The sequence below is a fragment of the Sorex fumeus genome, unplaced genomic scaffold (assembly GCF_029834395.1).
Source record: "Sorex fumeus unplaced genomic scaffold, SorFum_2.1 ptg000024l, whole genome shotgun sequence".
Taxonomy (NCBI): domain Eukaryota; kingdom Metazoa; phylum Chordata; class Mammalia; order Eulipotyphla; family Soricidae; genus Sorex; species Sorex fumeus.
Window position 1 is genome coordinate 3,974,848 of NW_026606081.1, and position 21,246 is coordinate 3,996,093.

Genomic DNA, 21,246 nt, shown 5'->3' on the forward strand with positions numbered 1-21,246 from the left:
ATGGTGAGGCAAATTTTTCTTACTACAAGTTTCTCTAGGACGTTTCCTAACAATCTGCACTTTGAAATCTTACTCAAGGATTTCAAACTTTTCTACTTAATTCATAAATTACCAATAAGCAGGTCAGCAGAAATTTCTTTTAGCCACTCATGTAAGGTGATGTTAATAGGTTATAAAAGTAAGGAACTATTTTAAGCAAGGTTCTGAGCTTGAGCACACTATCTTTAAAGACAAACATCAGTGAATAAAGATATGTACCACAATGGACTGTCCAATCAGCACACAACTTGGCATCAATGATAGTAGCACCAGGTCCTATGAACCAGCTGTATGGCTGACATTATTGTCACATGTAGCCTGCACAGAAACTCTGTGAAACTTACACTGTTGACACAGCTTCACAAACAAGGAAACTAGAACACACACATATTGCAAATATAGAGTTGGGACCAGAACTTAGAATTTGGCCTCTATTAATTGTCTGTCATTGAGATATATTTTTGCTTTCCTAGGCTGCCACGTGAAGATATGTGTCTTTACAGCCATCTTTAGGTCAGATCAGAACTCAAGAATCCAAACTTTTTAGGTGCATATATAAACATAAAATACATAAAAGGAGAGCGTTGGGAAAATACCCCCTCCCCCCAATGATGTTAATGTCACTGGAAAATAAATGTAAGCCCAATTTACAAATGACCAAGTTTACAAAGTTTTTCACTTATGTTGGTAGAACTCTAAAGAAAAAGCGATTTATGAATATATAAATGTTTATTGTTAATAAACACATATTAGAATTTTTGAATTATTTAGAGTACCACTGAACTTTTGGGTCTTAAAATATAGTAGTTAAAACCTACCAATAGAACTAACTTCGGCAGATTCTTAGGGAAGTTATGCTTCGCAGTTACAAGGTTGTTGTTTAACTCTGGATTGTTTACTCTGCCAACTGTGCAAACCTGGATGTTTTATAGCCTAAGCTTTCCTTTACTTAGAGATACAATTGAGATAACAGTACTTAAATCACAATGCTACCTAAAGAACTGAGTGTGTTTATGTACTTAGAATGTCTGGTATATGGTAAGCTCTTGTATAACAGTAATAAAAGTATTTCTGATTTGTGTGGTCAAAGACTTATGAACAAGTGGCTGGAGTGATAGCACAGAAAGTGAGGTGTTTGCCTTGCATGCAGCGAGCCGAAACTGATTCCCAGTATTCCATATGATCTCCTGAGTACCAGGAGTAATTCCTGAGTACATGAGCCAGGAGTAACCCCTGTGCATTGCCGGGTGTGACCCAAAAAGAAAAAAAAAAGAGTTGTGAACAAATATTTACAGAATATAATCCATAAAGTTTTTATAGTTGATAGGATTTTCTCAACTTTACAATCATCAAATTAATCTGACAATATTAAAAATTGGATGCTTATAATCCCTATAATAAGAGAGAAGAATTTCTCAGTCTGTATAAGGTTTCAGAATTACTTCCCTTAATATTGCTAAATTATTGAGTATGATAATTAAAAATTACGCTAAACTAGAACAGCATTCATAAAACTGGTGCTTAAAATACTTGCTAACATAAACTCTAATCATTAATTCACCGAGTAGTTATCACTATTAAAGAGGAAAGGAATGTTCTGTTTGCTTTTTTGAGAAACACATGAGATACAGTGATATTCTTACCTAGCTGGTCTTTCCAAGCTCCTGTCTAGAGAGGATTGATATACGGAGGCCTGTAAAAATAAAAATAAAATAATAGCTCCATAAACTTTCACCATGGCAAATTTTGTTTGCTTGTGAATATTAAAATAGGTGTCCAAAAAAGAGCACTGTAAAAATTGAGATTAAAAATGCAATTTGTTATGATTTTTTTGGCTTGTTTTGTAAGCCTTGGTGGTGCGCAGGGTTTACTCCTGGCTTTGTACTCAGGAGTCATTCCTGGCGGGTTCAGGAGACCATATGGGATGATAAGGATTGAACCTGGGTTGGCCAAGTGCAAGGCAAATGCCTTATCCACTGTCCTATCCCTCCAGCCCATAATTTAGTATGATTTTGTAAATATCTTCCAGGGAGAAATGATAGAACCTGATTTCCTTCTGCTTGCTTTCTAAATACCTTTCTTTTCTGATAATGATGCATTCTATTTATAATTGAAAAAGTGCCTGGATGGGGGAGAAGAACCAACAGCCAATTATTCCCATTAAAAATGGACTGTACATAGAAGTTACATGCGAAGGAGTGGTTTAACTTTTAGTCATCATACAACTTTTATAAAGTATAACTTTCATTATTTTTTTCTTGAGCTTTAGGCTTTATCTTTTAAATATGAAATTAAAGGGTCAGGAAAGATGGCCCAAAGGCAGTGAAACCCATACTTGCATATGGGAGCCCCAAGTTTGATCCCCAGCACCAGATAGCTTCTTTGGAGAACTTCTGGGTGTGTCCAAATAAATAAATAAATAAATAAAATACAAGATGAAATTTAAGCAGAAATAGAGATACTTTTTATCTGAAAACATAGATAATACAATTTAACAAGAATTACAGAATTCAGCTTGAAATTAAACTAAACTGCCTGGTACATAAACAGGCATAGATTTTTATCTGTCAAATCAATTAAGGGTTAATTAGAAATGAATGAACTAAACATAATCTTTTAAAAATAAACTTTTTATTTTTGAGCCAAGGATTAAACCCAGGCCTCACACATGCAAGCATGTGTACCACTGCTAATCTATATCTCCGGCTAAAATATTTAAAAAAAAATCATCAGAAAATCAACTTCAGTTGTCTATGACTATAAAAACAAAGAAAGATAGACAATACAAACTGATAATTCCAAATGTACACCATTAGTGCCATTTTCTGAAAAAATTTCTGAAAAAAAAATAAGAAAATAGACACTGAGAAAAAAATGTTTGACATAAATTTTTCAGTTTTCTTGGCCATATACCGGAATCATTACTGACACATCTAAAAGGCAAAGAGTATTAGTATCCAACTCTTAAATACTTTAAATAATTAATGCAAGTTGAAGGCAACTGTGGTAAATGTCTAGAATGTATAAATATATACCAAGTACATGGATATAAACATATATATCTATGTTATATATACATATATATTATATACTTGAATTGATCAGATTCTTTATTATGAAAAAATTAACTTCTAGTTTGAAAATGTTCTTCAGAATATTTTTAAAATGTGAGCCAGAAACTTTACAATTTTATCTTTAATTATTTTTACACAGAAATATTTAACCACCCTATTAAAAAATGAGTTAGTGAAAATTAAACCACACTTTTAACTCTATTTGTTATTTACATTAGTGCCAATTAACAGTAAAAATAATTGTAAATCAGATTTACTGTGTTGATCAGGAGTCTGACAAGTATCCTTATGGAGAGCTGTAATTGCTTTCTTGAAATATTTTTATTTAACTCTATTACTTAATAAGAATAGAACCTTCTGCAAAAACAAGGAGGAATATATGCTTGTGAGGAAATAATTTACCCTTTCTTTTTAGATAAAGTATTTTAGTACTTTTAATTTTTTAAAAAATATTTGGATTTCTAAGTTATCAACATGAAATTACAAAAAAAATAATTCTATTTACTAGTCTGGTAAGCAAACCAGTAATAAAATAAATAGGATAATTATATTGTCATTAGAAGCATGAATTCTACACATTTGTAGACAAGTAATACTCAAGAGCCTTGCACAGTGTTACTTATGTATGGCCCATGATATTCATGGAAGACCAGCTACAAGAGCTGGGCATCAAAAAGCACCCATTTAGGATATTCCTAGAACAACTCTAGAACAATCAGAAATTACAAATTACCAGCATATTCCATGTGGAATACGAAATAAAACAGTACTGAAAAGGAAGGCTCTGCACCTATCAAGTCATTGTGTTTTAGACCCAGACTAAAAAGCTACAATGATTTCTCCCTGTGATGGTTTTTGCAATCTAAAATGAACTGAAACAGGTTTTGATATTTTATGTAGACAGCAAGGAAAAGGAATCATATTGAGGGATAAGGAAGAGCAAAACATTGAGCTTGATAACAGAAAACTATTTGTATAATATGAATAGAAGCAGAACTCATCTTGAAATTAAAATTGTCTCCAAAAAAGATCTGTCGCCTAATCAGTGGCTGAATAAATAGCAATACTCCTACAAAAAAAATCTGTCGTGATCTGTTGAGTATTGATAGTTTACATTTATTCAAAGATGATACATACTTTAATAGGGCCCAATCCTACTTGGGCCATTGGTGCTTAGGGGATCACCAGGGTGACATCTAGTGGTGCCGGAGAGAATGAATATAACTTAGAGATCTGAATTCAGGTACATACTAGACATGTGGTCTACTCTTGATTGATTTATCTCCTTGGCCCCACATGTGATATTTTTGTGATCACTACACCATTATAGAATACCATTTGTATGTCAAGGAATTATTGTATATGTTATCTCTAGGATTTCCTTTCATGGAAATTGACCATTGACAACTAACAGTATTAAGCCAACAGCTTGTTTCTATAACAAGTGCATCGCTCAAAATTCTAAGGCGTCTGGTGTAAAGGAAATAACAGTGAAGTGGAGACTGAGAGATAAGAGGTTCATTTTAATATGTCATCTAACTGGGATGCAATAATTTAGGAGTTGTTGGAATCTACTATATTTGAATGAATTGAACTATAAATTCCAATTTTCAATAAATGAACCATTTTAAAAACAAAATATCTAGGAAATATGTGAAGAAAGGAAATATCAATGTAAATTCATAATATCTCTTTCTTTCTCTCTTTCTTTCTTTCTTTCTTTCTTTCTTTCTTTCTTTCTTTCCTTCTTTCTTTTTCATGTGAAGGTAATATACCCGAGAATAGAGTTACTTATTATATATGATTTTCTCCCCATGCTAGATAACAAAATATAAGCTTTTGGAAAAGACTAAATGAATTAGTTCTTAATGTTCCTAATTATCCTATTTTACTTTTTATTTAGTATTCTCTCTCTTTCCATACACTGTGAGGAATACCCCAGGGAAAATGATTTGGAAGGGCAATGGTAGTGACCCAAGACTACACATGCAGTTCCGATTGTCACCACTGTATGTCAGTAGTACCTTTTGCAGTGTAAACACTCTTCAAGTTAGTATTTTCTAGTTGCGTTTGTTTCATAGAGTTAAGACGTTTCAGTGAGGCACAAACTGTGTGTAGGATTGTTTATTCAATCTCTAATACCCTATTAATAATAGTGCAGTAAACTACAGTGTGTAAAAGGGGAAAAACAATGGAAAAAGAAAATAGTGCCTGTCACAAAGGAGGCAGGTGTGTGTGGGGAGGCAGGGGGATGGGGCTGTGAGGAGCGGGGATTGGTGGAGGACGTGGAACACTGGTAAAGAGATTGCTGTTGGAACATTGTATGCCTGAAACTCAACTATAAATAACTTTGTACCTTGGTAATTCATAGTGATTTAATAAAAAAAAAAGACTTCAATAAAAATAAAATTCTTAAAGCATATTCAAAGTTACTTAGGGCCACAGAAAAACTACTGTACAAAAATCAGCTTATTCATTTGATCTCCATCCGAACTGCTTCTAAGAATTCTTCCAGGGGACTTTTTCACACGTGATGTTTGGCAACACCATCACACTCGCTTGTGTCTTTTATATTGAGACCTAAATCTGATTTCCAAAAGAATTTATTTATTTTGCAGAGAGCAGGGCAAAAATTGTTTAATTCTGGATGATGTCTATCTCTTTTCATACTCTGGTTAATGCTAATAAAAATTTACATTTAAAGTATTATTTATTTTATTTATTGGCGGAGTATGGGTGTGGTTGGACTATATCTGACAGTGCTTAGGGACTAATCCTGTCAGTGTTTGTGGGAGCATGTAGTACTAGGATTCAAATCAGAAATAGCCACATGTAAGACAAAGTCTTTCCTCCTCCATTTCTCTCCCGTCGACCTTCTTTTTAAAAATAGAAATAACCAAAAACTTCGAATATTGTTATAAATACTCTTTTTAAATAGATTTGGCAAATGCACTTCAGCCTCTGTGCCAGGGGTAATCTATTGTGTGGCTGTCTGGATTACAGCATCAGGAATCATGAATAATGCCTGTCTAGGGTGTGGAACAAGGAAGCTGTGACATGAGTGCCAGTTATGTCAGTCTTACTTTCCATTTTATCCAGTGATAAGCTTCACAAATGACATTTTGGAAATTGAAATAATTAAAATAAATTTAATGACTACGTAAGGCATAAGCATCTAATTATCGAAGTACCCCGCCTGTCATTCTGCGCCTCCAAGCATAAAAGACAAAATGTTTCTGAAAAGCCTTCTAGTAATGTTTAACTTCCTATATACTCAAAATCGGTGGGTAACATATGCGCTAGGAATTTCAAATTTTGATGTTCTACTATAAGATACTAGAAACGCACTTCATGTTGGAATGATTCTTCACCTACGTTTTAGAAAGAGTCAATCATTTGGGTATGATTTTTTATCTAAGCAGCGGTACTGGATTTAACACAATGACACAAAGATTTTCAAAAACAGTTCAGACACAATAGTGAATCAAAAATGTATGTTCGGAATCACAGTAACAGCTCCTAGATGAGAAATCTGAAAAAGAGAAGAACTTGTTTTTACCTCATCGGAAACACCAGGAGACTGATCTTGAACATAGTCCAGAGCCTTTTTAGGAGGCTGGGTGGAGGTGCACCACATAAGCAGAGGTGGAGAGATGGAATGGAGGAGAGTCAATGGCAGCAAGGAATGGACATGTGGAAAAGGTGACAACAGTTAGAAATTGAGTGCTGACAGCATCAGATATACATAAAGAGTGACATGAATGAAGCAAAAATGGCACAGCTAGGAGGAAGGGTGCAATGTTCATAGACTCAAGCACTGGGCAAAATTACTAGTGATTTGGTTAGTAAATGCATAAATTCATTTCATTACACTGAAATTAGCTCTACTAGTCCCTGGCCACAGAGAAATGCAAGGTATATTAAAGAAGTATTAAAGAAGCAAGCAGAGAACATGCTGGTGAGTTTTCATGTGCAGCTGAAAATGATTAAAGAAAATGCTGATAATTTAGGCTTAGAGTAGAATTGATAGAGTCCCTATAAGCTCTCAGTTCAACAATAATACGTTATAAAATAAAGCCAGGGTATTTTTCTGAATTAATATGCAGTTCTATGAGTACCTGGATACAAAGTAAGAAAAAATAAGAGAAAGCGTTTCTCCTATTAAGCATAGAAAATCTAGGGAATATTCTTGGATTTATATTTATTTACAGTCACTTCTGATCCAGTTCAAAATGAAAGCAATGAAATTTAGTCCCCTTCATACTTTAATAAACAAAAGGGCCAACCACAACCATCCAGCAAACAACAAATGCTTATCATATAAAAAAATAAATCAGTATGTAATGTGGTAAATGGAAGATTTTCTCTAATAACTGTTCAGTGCAATATTTATGTTACATGTCTAAAATTCTGAAACATCAGTAAAGTATAAAATATGCAAATGACACAAAACAAATGAATTGTGGTTGGTATAGCTCCACCATAAAACATAAGTTAATAAAGGAAATTGTAATTTGGTGATTCAGTGAACTCTATCCCAACTGACTAAGAAGCTTATAAACTCCATCTTGGGGGGAGGTTTGGGAACTGGAGAGGTGGTGGTGGTCTTCCTAGCAAGACTAGAAATCAAGATACCCCAGAATTTTCTTTTTCTCATAAGTCCCAAACTGTGAGGTATTTTATAGCATGAATATTTTGGCAGTACACCTTTGAGCAAATTTCCATGAATAGTTTGTTGGATGGAACGGGGTTTCTGACTTGCCACTCACTCTCTGGGGAAAATTATTTAACTTATCTGGCTCTTAAAGTTTCGTCTTGAAGGGATATTTTGAGAATTCAGTGATTATAGAACCCAGAGCAGTCTAGCTACTTGGTAATTTATCTGGAAATAGGAACTATAATAAAAGCCATCATTATTATTATCAATGTCACAGAGGTCTTCTAGCTGAACTAGATTAAAATGAACTGTAAACAAATACAAATCATTTATAAACTGAAATTATTACCTACATATTCTAGGACAAAATCTACTGTAATTTGAATTTGCAGCTAATTAGATATAAAATAATCCTAATGCAAGATATGTTGGTAAAGAAAAAATATATTAAAAGTGTCTGTGCACATTTAAGTAGTTGGTACAGAGTGAATGTATGCTAAACCCTGTGTCAATGTTGTTCAAAATTGGTGTTTATATATACATTCAGCTGTGTCCTCTGAGTGACACTTATGTCTTCTGATAATGAGATGGTTCATAAATCAAACAACATTTTCCTAATGTTTTATATTAAGAGTCTAGCCTCACTTACCGGGCGTCCAAACTCCAGTTCTGAAAAGAATTTATACCAGGGCTCATTTTCTAAATCTATGTCATCTGGATTTATGCGATCAGTCTGGAGCAGATGTGAAGGAAAAGGGAAGGAAAAGGCACACTGAGCTAAGTGAGGGAAATGCTGTGTGGTATGAAAATCACACACGCAACTTCACACACCAACATGCACCAACTCTCATCCAACAAATCATAGCAGGACAGACCAGAGGAGGGAAGGTCAAATCAGGAAAGGAAAATGAGCTACAAAGGTACCACTTTGACAACTCTTTACAATCAAGCATTGCTTAAGACTTTTGTCATCGCATAATGACAAGCCTAGATGGTATATTTTACTATCCACCTATGCTAAATGTTAGAGCTTGTTCAGGCCACTGTGGGATATGCAGCCTTCATGGGCTGACATCTCATTATACGAGGTAAGACTATTGTCTCCTATCCACCAAACTTTGACTTTCTCCTTAACACATTCATGAAGAAAAACTCTGTGACAGTGAGAATGAGCACTGATAGCACACCAGAGTATTGAAAAAGGTCCATCTCCACTTCATTCGCTTTGGGTTTAAATCACTGTCCCATTCCTGTCCTAGCTGCTCACAGTGGTCTGGAATCTGTGATTGTTCAACTGTGGGTATAAGGAGGGTCTGGGCTGGGGTGGGGGGGGAGATGAAATGCAGGGAGGAGTGAGAGGTGCCCCGGGCAGGGCGGGGATTGTTAGGGGTCTATTGGTATGAAGAACCTGGGGTCTAGGTGAGGAAGAAAAGGGGCAGCGAGGTGGGGGCTGGGGTGGGTATGAGTCACCAGCCTCTGATGGTCATCTAAGTCCCTGAAGAACAAGAACTACACCCAAACTTCCCAAAAGGCAGCAGAAAAGAGAGAGAAGGAAGGAGCTCACCCAGATGGGAGAGAATGCTGGGGTGCATGAACTTGGTGTGGGGATGCCACTCCGGGGTGGAGGGGAGGGGCTACCAGTTACTGCTCCTCCGTAGGGTGCAATAGAAATAGGCTTCCGGCCAGGTTCCCTGGGTGCAGGTGTCGGAGCTGGAGGGAGGGGTGGCTGTAAGACAGGGGTGAAGGAAAAACTCATTCATTAGGTAAAGCTATGCATGGAGCCCCGAGGACAGCAGCGAGCAGTACTTTGCGTCCTGCCTGAGTACAGAAAAATCAACCAGTTCAGAAAATGCCAGTCCCAACGTCCCTGCCAGGGTGGACTCTAGATCGCTTAGGAACATTGTGGACCCTTGAAGAGATCTGAAGACAAAGAGACTCTGGGGAAGTGAGGAGTGATCAGGTTGTATGAGTTATTCCAAGTATCACCTTTCCCCGTCTACCATTATCGAGGGAAATGGACTTGGACTGGAATATGTTTTTCACAGTACAGGATTGACTAAAGGTGAAGGGTAAAATCCCACCCTGGTTCGATGGTCACATGAATCTAAAGAAAGGGCCCACTTCTGTAACTGTCTCCTACTTCCGTGGTTTCTGAATGCTGTTCTTGAGGTACAAACACCCAGAGTGTGGCTATAGACAGTCTGAGGTATCTACTTAAGTGTTTTACTAATGGAAAAAACTTAATAAATGAATAACCAAGTGTTTCCTTTTTACTAGTGATCTCCTTAATGCTTTTGAGCATGCCTTTGAGTAATATGTGCTTAGTTTGATTGATTTGGGCCACTGCGTTTATATTATATAGAGGATGCTTAAAAATGACCTATGACATATCACTTCTTTGAATATTTGTTAAATGATACAAATTAAATATGGTTCAAATGGAACATAGCATTTTAAGTCAGAAAAACAGAAGTCAAAAAACTCTAGTTCCTCAAAAGCCATTCACTTGTGACCAGGAGAGGATTCATTGCAGGACGTCTGTTAAGCACTTATCATTTTAAAGCAACTATATCTCACCTCATTCCCTCACAATCCTGACAGGAACTCATGTACTTTTCCTGAGTAACTAACCGAAAAGCATCATGTTGACAATAGCTGGTCCAAATGTGTTTATTGACTTGTTACATTCCCAAGAATTTTGCAGAGATACACAGTCTGTGTATAAAAATCAATTATATCCAAAGTATTTTTTAGAGATGTGATGTTTATTTCAATATTTTATAATAAGATGATAATGGCAGGTACAGACAGTGATTTAAAAAAAAACGGAAACATCCATCATAATAAAAGAGTGAAAGGGTCTAAATTATCCAAAACCAATGGTGATCACAATGATAAAACTTTGAGAAATGCTTACAGTGAGATGCACGGTGGGAAAAGCAGAGTATGACCATGTGCTCATGCGACAGTGACAATGGTGTCAGGAAGACTGGTGTAGGCCAGCCCAGTAAGGAAACATCCAATTCCACATGACCACAACGGTGTTCACTATGATTGCCTGCTCTTTTCTTTCTTTTAAAATATTAATTGATGTATTATGCCAATGTTTTGAAGAACATCCTCCAGTTATTATAGAAAGTGGTTACAGGAATCTTGACATGTTTTCTTTTAGGCCAACGTTCCATTTCGTTTACATTTCAGAAATAACAGTGAACTCAAGAAAAAAAAATTCTGGTGGAACTAAGCAGAAAATTCTAATTTACTATTTTCTGCTTAGTTCAAGAACATGATTCACTTTATCTCGATTCAAGACAAGTTTACAAACTGAGATTTTTAAAACAACGAAAATACTGTTCTCTAATTACTCCAATTACTGTTAAAATTTTAGCTGCAACTGCTAAAATTATTTCATGAAATAATTCATCTGATTTTTAGCATGATTGACAAAAAGAGAATTTTCAGTTAATGTTTTTCTCCATATGATCTGGTCCTTCTTTTATAGAAAAAATTTCAAATCTCATTGCTTCTTAATCTACGTTTAAAATAGCACTTCTAGTTTGACAATCTCTCAAGTATGGTATTGTTTTGCTAAGGCAATAAAAAATTTCTCTTAGAGTTAAGAAAATGTTTAAGTGGTGGGTGAGTTGCAATAATTCTGTATGCCTAAAACTTTAATATTAATACCAATATAAGTCAAGATCACTCAATTAGAAAATTTGGGCAGCAGAGGGTAGTAAATTTACTAAATAAATAAGTATATTTACCCTCACTTTCAACCTCACTTTGACTTCTACTTTTAGAAATATAAATAAGCGGCCACAATAAAGCCTGATTTATAGAAATCTATTTCTATGATAAGATATGTAAAAGGATCAGTATATATACCATTCTACGTAATTCCTTAGCATGGCAATTTCCCATGAATTACCATTTCATGGGGTAAATAAGATAAATATTTCAACTTATAGTGAATGTAGGTAATTTTTTAGAATTCAAATAACTTGAGATGAACAAAGAAAATACCTGAAAAATTAACTGACAATTGGCTATTAATTTTGGAGTATAATGAAATACTTACACTTGAGTAGTTTTCTCGATGGTAAAGAAATTGTAAGTATCAGAACTAGGAGTTTCTACTTGCTATGGTTCCTGTAGTCATGCAACAATTAAGTTATTGTGTAGAGATCTAGAATCATTGCTAAGGTATACAGATCTCATAATAGACACATACAATGACCAACCAGTAAACATATATCTCTATCTATCTATCTATCAAACTATAATCTCAATCAACACTTTCCACATTTGTAATTTGGAGTTTCCTTTGAGTTGGACACAAACTTAACACTCAAACTTATTTAAGAATGAGTTCGTGCTATTCTCTAATTGTTTACAAAAGAAAACAAAAGTGCAGATGTTGCTCACATTTTTCCAAATGTTGTAGGTTCCTTCCCAGATTAAAAAATCCAGCAAATGTGTGTTAAAACTAATATGTCTTCTGTAAAAGAAGATAACTAGTGAATCCTAAAGCTACAAATCACACCTGATTCTTAATGGAAAATAACCAAGGATGACCAGCCTTTAAAGATTTTTATGTATTCTACAGTTTAGAAGTATTCAGTCACATTTCCCCCTTAAGAATCAGATAACATTTAGTCATTTTTGATATTACAGAAATTCTACAGTTCTCATATACTTGTTGCTGTCATATAATTCTTTAAGTTATTCCAAAACTTAAGTGCCAACAGGAGGCTGGAGCGATAGCACAGCGGTAGGGCGTTTGCCTTGCACGCAGCCAACATGGCCTACCCGAGTTCGATTCCTCCGCCCCTCTCGGAGAGCCCGGCAAGCTACCGAGAGTATCTCGCCCGCACAGCAGAGCCTGGCAAGCTCCCCGTGATGTATTCGATATGCCAGATACAGTAACAACAAAGTCTCCAATGGAGACGTTACTGGGCCCGCTCGAGCAAATCAAGCAAGTGCCAACAAAACTCAGGGTTTTAAAAAAAATGTATGTTCAGAATTTATGATGCTGACTAATATATTTGGCATTTATTGTGAACACCATATAGAGTACTAGTTGGAACAATTATTTATGGTTTAAATAATTAGGTGAAACTGCTCAACTTTTTTAGGTTAAACTTTGAGTGACAATCTTCAACTGATAAAACAGCCTAAATTTACTGAAAGGTTAAACTGTTTCAGCTCGGCATACTGTTTTAAACAACTTGTTTCTTTGAGATTTTATGGTTTAATTAATAGAGAGAAAGATTAATATCATTAAAAGTCTCCAATGGAGACGTTACTGGGCCTGCTCGAGCAAATCGACGATCAACGGGAGGGCCTTTACCTTTTACCTTTACCTAAAAATGTTATGTATAAAGAAATCTCAAAATGGTGCTTTACTTACATTTATTTTACTTTAATTTTACTTACCTAGATTTTATACTGAATGCAATGTTTTTTATTTTTTATTTATTTATTTATTTATTTATTTATTTTTGCTCTTTGGGTCACACCCGGCGATGCTTAGGGGTTACTCCTGGCTCATGCACTCAGGAATTACTCCTGGCGGTGCTCGGGGGACCATATGGGATGCTGGGAATAGAACCTGGGTCGGCCATGTTGCCTGCGTGCAAAGCAAATGCCCTACCCGCTGTGCTATCGCTCCAGCCCCTGCAATGTTTTTTTTAATACAGTATCTACAGAAGTGTATATGATTGTCTTGTATAAAGGACTGGTTCTAGTCAGTTGAAGATAAATTTCTGTGATTTCAAAATACATTTCTAGCACACATATTAAGCTCATTTACTCAACATTACTAAATTTATAGGCAAATAATAACTGTGTACCTCAGGAAATACATCCATATCCTTTTGGTGAAGGTCAAGGAGAGGACTTTTATTTAAAAACCTATTGCCCTTTCTGGTCCCTTTGAACCTCAGGACTCATGTAATAAGTGAACTACAGTGATAAAGAGATATGTGTCAAAACAAACCACTCTGTATATTTTATGGAGATCCATCCTGCCTATTGTCACTAGAAATGTGCAAACTTCATAGACAAGCAACAGATCAGTCTCACCCATTAGTCCCACGAACTGCAAGAATAAGAACCATCATCACTTATTAACCCCAATAGTATTCGCAGAACACCTACAATGTGCCACATATTGTGTTAGGATCTGGGGAGATAACAGGTGCACCAGACACAGTCCCGGCCTTCAAGGAGTTTAATGTCTGGTGAGGACACAGATAAGTAAACAACTTGGGGCGGAGAAGGAGAAATTCATGTTGTTATGGCCCATGGCTTGAGGAGCTTTTTACCTCTTCATGAGTCAGGGATGGTGCCCTGGATGAAGATCAAGTCAGGAATAAAATGGGATTTTCCACTCTGAAAGTGAGTTGGTGGAAAGAGTTTTCTTAGTACAGGGAACATCCTTTGTGTCAGAGGTCCAGCAAGGGGGAATAGAAAGTTCTCTGTTTTGGAACTAGGTGGGTGAGGCAGAAAGTACAAGAAGAGAGGCAAAGTAGGAGAGCTGGGGCCAAACCACAGGGAATTTTGTCTATTATGTTAAGGAATTTGGATTTTGCTCTAAGAACATTTGAGAGCCAAGCGAAACTTTGAGCAGAAGGGTTCGAAAGAATGCCCTCGCTGTGATCTGGAGTTTGGGTTAGAAATTAGGGAAATGAACTCTACTCATATTCAGTGTAGCATTCTCTATAATCAGTATGTTGTGGACGAGAAGAGAGACATGACACTGGAACTTCTTCTAAGGGGTAAGACTTTCAGATTGTGAGGGAACAGGGGGAACAATCCCAAATGACACTTGGATAGATAAATAAGCCCTACAGAAATTTATAAGTGCATTAGAAAATTACCTCACTGTTGTATCTAATTTACAATATATGGATAGGAGAGAGCAAAGTGTGCTAGCAAACAATTTGGATGTACAAAGACATGAATGGCATTCATAAACATGTGTGATTATTAAAAGGTGTATATTGCTATTACATCCCTCTCATTGAGCAAACATGTTCTTCATATCTTGTATGTTCAAGACACTTCAGCATCTAATGTCAGTTCATTTTGTGTCTGTCCTCTGCAGCACCACTATGCATGTAGCCCTTTAATTTTTACTGATTTAGGGATGCAAATGGAATGAATGGAATTAATCAGGGTCAAACACAAACAAACAAGCACTGTCCTCCTGTTGTTCATCAGTTTGCTCGAGTGGGCCCAGTAATGTCTCCATTTTGAGACTTGTTGTTACTGTATTTGCCATATTGAATGTGTCACGGGTAGCTTGCCAGGCTTTGCTGAGCGGGCGAGACACTCTCAGTAGCTTGTCAAGCTCTCCGAGAGGGGTGGAGGAATCGAACCCGGCTCGACTGAGCTGGCTGCGTGCAAGGCAAACACCCTACCACTGTGCTATCACTCTAGCCCGAATGAAAAAAATCAAATAACATGTAATACCCTAGATTTTCTGATAAGAAACTGGAAAACAGCTAGCTCAAATCATTTTGCTTAAGATGGGCCCTAAACAAAAATTCCATGAGGATGAAAAAAGTTTAATTCTTTCCGTATCTCCTTAGATATTCTCATTTCCAAATTGCTAGATTTCTTAACTTCTGTTTGCCTGGTTTCAGAGACCTATTCAGGCCTGAATCTCTAGTAATACTGTACTCCTCATCTTTTCAGAGAACTGGCCTTATATCTTAGTTATTCAAAGATCAGCTTTCTGATAAAGTAAATCAAGGGCATGAATTCACGACAAATTGGAAAATTAACTAATATTGCAAAATAATCAAATGAGTGATGTGGATAGTGACTACTACTTAAATGCATTTGTTCCTCCAGTTAACCTTAGAGTGTGGTAGAATTTGGATGCTTAACTGTATTGGGCATAAGTTGGCCTGGCCTCAACTAGTTACATGAACTTAGATAAAATTTCCAAATGTGTGCTTTTGCGTCTTTAGCTACAAAATGGGAATATCATATAACTATTTCAAAGGATTGGAATCAGGGCTGGAGCGATAGCACACCGGATCGGACATTTTCCTTGCATGAGGCTGACTCAGGTTCGATTCCCAGCATCCCATAAGATCCCCTGAGCACCTCCAGAAGTAATTTCTGAGTGCATGAGCTAGGAGTAACCCCTGTGCAATGCCGGGTGTGACCCAAAAAGAAAAAAGAACAAAAAGAACAAGAAAGGATTGGAATCATTATATGAGACAGGCATAAATTACTAATTACATGGCCTGGCATCAGTGTCCAACAAAGATCCACAAATATTATTATGATTGTTTTTAAAACCTTAACCCAAAGACATGAGTAACATAAGAAATCTAGTTAAGGAGATGGGCCCACAAACTATTAATGGGAGATAAGGAAGATATATATTATATGTGCTTCTATTTTAACTATATTAGAGTTTGTCTTCACTGTAGCACTGTCCTCCTGTTGTTCATCAATTTGCTCGAGCAGGCCCAGTAACGTCTCCATTGTGAGCCTTGTTGTTACTACTGTGTTTGGCATATCGAATACATCACGGGGAGCTTGCCAGGCTTTGCCGTGCGGCAATATACTCTTGGTAGCTTGCCAGGCTCTCCGAGAGGGGTGGAGGAATCGAACTTGGGTTGGCTGTATGCAAGTCTATTTCACGTAAATTTAAATCTATCCCTATATGTCAACTTAAAGTTGCTTCAGGTAGTGACTTTGTCTTGTTCAACATTGTATCCCTAACACCTAATTCAATGTCTCATCTTCCAAAGTGTGTCATAACTTGCTTGAACGGTCATTAATGATTCATTATTTCAATTTAAAATCTAAGCTTCAGTGATTTTTCTTAATTTTTACATTTTGCCCTTTATAATTTTTTTATGCAATAGAGGCATTATATTCTCAATTTTCATCCTAGGAGCTATAAAGTTTCAGATGTTTAATCGAATACTTAGTAAATGGGTTGTAAATTAACAGTAAGGCCTGAAATTCAGTGTCATTCAGTTTTTTTTTTTTCTGGTACAGTCCTGTTAAGATAAAAATAATTTGGAGAAAGATAAAGCAGGTATAGTTAAGAATCTGTGAGAGCAAGGTTTTTGAACTTCTCAAGAACATAATCATAAACGCAGAATTCCTAAACTAAATCCACAGACTTTCCTGTTGGGTGTGATGAGTCAGGGGGCACCAATCAAATTTTAGGACTGGTCTTGCATCAAATATAATAATGTGATTTCTTGGATACACTTAACATTGTTAATAATGAATACTATTTCTATTCATTGGCACCTAAAACTATTTTCAGACAAGGATTAAATTGTAAATAACACCAATTGTTTCTCTAAGAGCTGGTTTTGATAAAGATGTACAGAAATGATAGTTTCAGGGAGATTCTGGGTGCCCTGATAAAGGAGGAAAAGATAAGGTCTCAGAAAGGACTGGGAAAATCAATATAGAGGACCATGAAAGAACCTATTTGTTAAACTGCATTTCAAGGAAGCAAGTGGTTATAATGTGTGTGTGTTTTTTTTAGCTTGCATCTACTTAAACAATTGAAAAAATACAGAAAAGTTAAATATAATCTTCATCCATAGACTGATAATCAATCAGGAAGCTTGAGGCTTGGTAACCTGAGAGAGATTTAATAAGAATCAATTAAAACAACTGTTATTTACAAAGACATTTGGTGAATTTCCCCTTAAACTAAAGAAACATTAAGACACCAACATAGAAACCAAGGAATAATACTGCCCGTGTCTATTTGCACAGGAGAGATCAATGAATGACTATTATCATGGGCAATTCAGTGTTGCATTTGTGAGTGCAGTTCTATTCTGAACTACATTCAGGCCCATGATTAGGCAACAACTATGATTAAATGCAAAGGTGTCCTATATTTGGTTGGAAGGGATAATATACAAAACGGATACATTTTCAATTCTAAGATCATGCTCCAAAATAAACATGATTTCTAAAAATATGCCAAATAGAAAAATATCTTTGTGACAAAAAATGGCTATGCTGTATAAAATTCAGGTTTAGTTGGGAACCCAGGAAGCCTAGAGAAGAGGTATTCTGTTTAATAGCAAGTGCTTACTGGTCTCTCATGTTGCAGAATTGATGACTTCCCAGGTTCATACTCAAAAATACTCCTCGGCTCAGAACGAAATTTTCTTGTATCCACTTTTCTGTCTGGAGGATCCCAATCATGCCTGTGATAAGCAGAAAATTACATATTAAAAATTATCTATGTTTAAGGCAATTGTAGAAAATCGTTCACTTTCTGTTTAAGAAATACTGTTAGTATGGCTTTTAAATTTCTCAGCAAAATATATTTTTCGCTTGGTTTACTAAATAAACACACGGCAGAGTCTGGCAAACTCTCCGTGGCGTACCCAATATGCCAAATACCAGTAACAATATAGGGTCTCATTCTCCTAACTCTGAAAGAGCTTTGAATATGGCACTTTTAAAAAAAATCTCAGGGCTAGGACGAAGGAGACGTTACTGGGGCCTGCTCGAGGCAATCGATGAATAACAGGATGGTTGTGATTGATTGATTAATTGTTTACTAAATAATTTAAAGAACTACTTTTAAAATTTCATATTTCCTTGTAGTTTTAGTTTTTCACATGACTATTATTCTATAGGCTTAATGACTTGTACAAAAATTTGTCGATATATGGTTAATAAACTGCTTTCATATCACTGGGTGACAGATGGCAGCTGTGTGAGCTAGTGTTTCATGGCAGTTATACTCCATGAAGTTGTGGAGGTTTATGCTCTGCTCTACGGCCGGGCACCTTGATTCAAAGTGACAAGGAGCAATGCACTCGCCAAGTTTGATCTTGTTTATCTTGTAAGTGGCAACAGACTTGAGCTGAGGAAAGCATGCACATATCACTTGGGTTTTCATCTGTAAGAACAAGCTCCATGCACTGGAGATCTCCCCATGGTATTGTTCTTAAAAAACTAGTCAGGTATTTTTTTCACTACACAGGAGACCTTGAAATTTGTTCTTTATCCTGAAATATTTCCTTCCCGAGACTGTTAAAGAGAGACTAAAGAAAGGTTTTCTAGAAATCTAGGGCATAACACCCAGATATTTTGGAGCAAAGTACCCACATATTTTGGATACTTCATTGGGGAGGATTTTTGCAATTATAGACTGAAGCAATTCTAATCCCATAAAATGGAATAAAATTCTGATTTATTTTCTATTTCCAATTTATAGCATATTGGAAATAGAAGTGCTCTCGGAGACAGGAAAATTAGGGGCAAGTCCTGACATTAAAGCAAAGCAATGGGTGATATTTGATAGAGGTACTTTGAGATGACATATATGAAAATAATCTAGAAAATTTCAAGATATCATCGTATTTCTCAATGAAATCTGATTTCTACTAAACATGTTGACCAAATAATACAGTACGTCTTAATTTTGTATTTGTTTTCTGGAGTGGAAGAGATGCTATTCATGTGTAGACAATTATTTATCAAATTATACTTCATAATACTTCATAATAATACTCAAATAATACTTTATACTTTCTAAACATAATTTATCAGGAAGGAATTGGTAGTGAAAAAAGAACTTTGTCACATTTGATGTCTCTATTTTCATGGTATCCTATATCCTACATTATAATTAGTTACTCTCAATGGAAACATATTTATGTGATGGGTATAATACATGGGTAGTTAATAACTAACCTTCACACCAAATAATTTTATGTTCTTATGCATTAGTTGATAGCGTGGTATGAGCTTTGGGTTTACTCAGATAAGGTTTTGACTCCTGGCTTGAACATACCAGCTGCATGACCTAGCATGTTACTTTAATTTTCTATACCATGGTTTCTTTCTTTTTAAAATGGATTTAAAATAGAACATGTCTCACTGAGTTGTTTTCAGGATTAAATATCATACAGAAAAAAATGCTTAGTCTAGTTCTGACCTCAGAGTGATCTCTCAATTAAGATTACCTATAAATATAATTTATTAGTCATAATTCTAATTAAAATTGTGCCAATGAAAGTTTTTATACATTTTAATTTACATATGAATAGTTTCCATAAAATTATTTCAGTGGGAAAATAAAAATTAATATCACCTCAAAAACTTGGTAGAAATGAGTCACAGAAGCCTTGTTTATGATTTATAAATAATCATTCTTGTTTTTAAAACTATATATTTTTAAAATAAGAGGGAAATTTTAAATTATTAATAGGCATAACATTTCATATCTGGAGAAACAAAATTAAGAGCATTGCATCTCTGACCTGTTATTTCTACTTCATTTTCTTCTTGTATGTATATATTAATCAAAAAAGTAAATGGGATTAGGAATATAGTACAGCAGGTAAGACACTTGTCTTGCATGCAGTCAACCCTGAATTCATTCCTGGCACTGCATATGGCTACTGGTACCCTCAGGAGTGAGCTCCTTGCACAGAGCCAAAGTACGGCTTAAGTACATCTGGGTGTGGCACCAAACAGTAACAACAAAGATACGAGACTGTACACCCCCTACTTCAGGTCTATCTCAGGTCACTATGATTTTATGAACAATCTTGTGAGAGGGTTTGCTACAGTCTCAATAGAAGGCGTCTACATGATGCTTGTAGTAAAATCTGATATACAACTTGGTAAAGTAAGCACAGATTCTCCTACTGAATGGCATGTTGCTTTATTTTTAAATCTTAGGCTAAATATAGGATCGTTTGGGGGGAAATGTCTTACTTTTCTGTTGAAGACCGATCTCTGGGTCGCAGTGAAGGAACCGGTGGAGGGACATGTGGGGGAGGAACTGGAGAAGAGGCATCCTTAAAGACATCAGTGCCATTATCCGATTGGCTTTTGGAGAGAGGTCTGTAGGTCTGAGTCTTTGCTGCTGGATGTGACTGGGCACTGTAGGGTGAGTTATACAGGCCTATCAAGAAACAACACAAATAAAACAGAGGCAAATAATATTTTAAAATTATATTGAGTTATGTGTGACCCACATAGTGCCCACTTGATGTCGCCAAAAGAGTCCCGGTCTTGCATGGGACAGAACGTGGTTCAATCTCTAGCACCACCTGGTCATTTGAGCACTAACTGGAGCACTTTCCAAAGCACAAAACTTGCAATTGTGCCAATTACTGTAGGATGTGGCTTAATCTCCCGCTCCAAATAAAAAGCATTTTTGTAATGCATGCATTGCCTAGCATGGTCCTTATAATTTATTGAAATTATTAATTTTCTGATCATTATTAATATATTTAACTTGTTATTATGTATTATGTACACATGCATTGATTGCAGTATATCCCCATTGATTATTTTGGAATTAGTAATAATTTAGATTGATATCAGAAATAAACTTACAGGTATTCAGCATATTTTCTCCTGGATAATATAAACTAATAACATAGTTAAGATTTCAGAGGAAGTTTCAAAGTCCCTAACAGAACTGTTTACAAATATCTTAGTTAT

At 35.8% G+C, this 21,246-nt stretch overlaps 1 protein-coding gene across 7 annotated transcripts in view; it reads right to left on the bottom strand.

Annotated features, from left to right (window-relative positions):
• SORBS2 (sorbin and SH3 domain containing 2) overlaps window positions 1–21,246 on the bottom strand; it is a 220,478-nt gene that overhangs the window by 35,328 nt on the left and 163,904 nt on the right. For 3 of the 7 annotated variants that reach the window (XM_056114283.1, XM_056114284.1, XM_056114290.1), the window contains 6 exons: window positions 20,512–20,701; window positions 17,867–17,981; window positions 9,335–9,496; window positions 8,420–8,503; window positions 6,673–6,729; window positions 1,683–1,732 (listed from right to left, as the gene is read on the bottom strand). In XM_056114283.1, the coding sequence (XP_055970258.1) occupies window positions 1,683–1,732; window positions 6,673–6,729; window positions 8,420–8,503; window positions 9,335–9,496; window positions 17,867–17,981; window positions 20,512–20,701 (658 nt within the window). The remainder of the gene's footprint in view (window positions 1–1,682; window positions 1,733–6,672; window positions 6,730–8,419; window positions 8,504–9,334; window positions 9,497–17,866; window positions 17,982–20,511; window positions 20,702–21,246) is intronic. The other 4 variants (XM_056114288.1, XM_056114286.1, XM_056114285.1 and 1 more) reach the window with 2 other exon arrangements.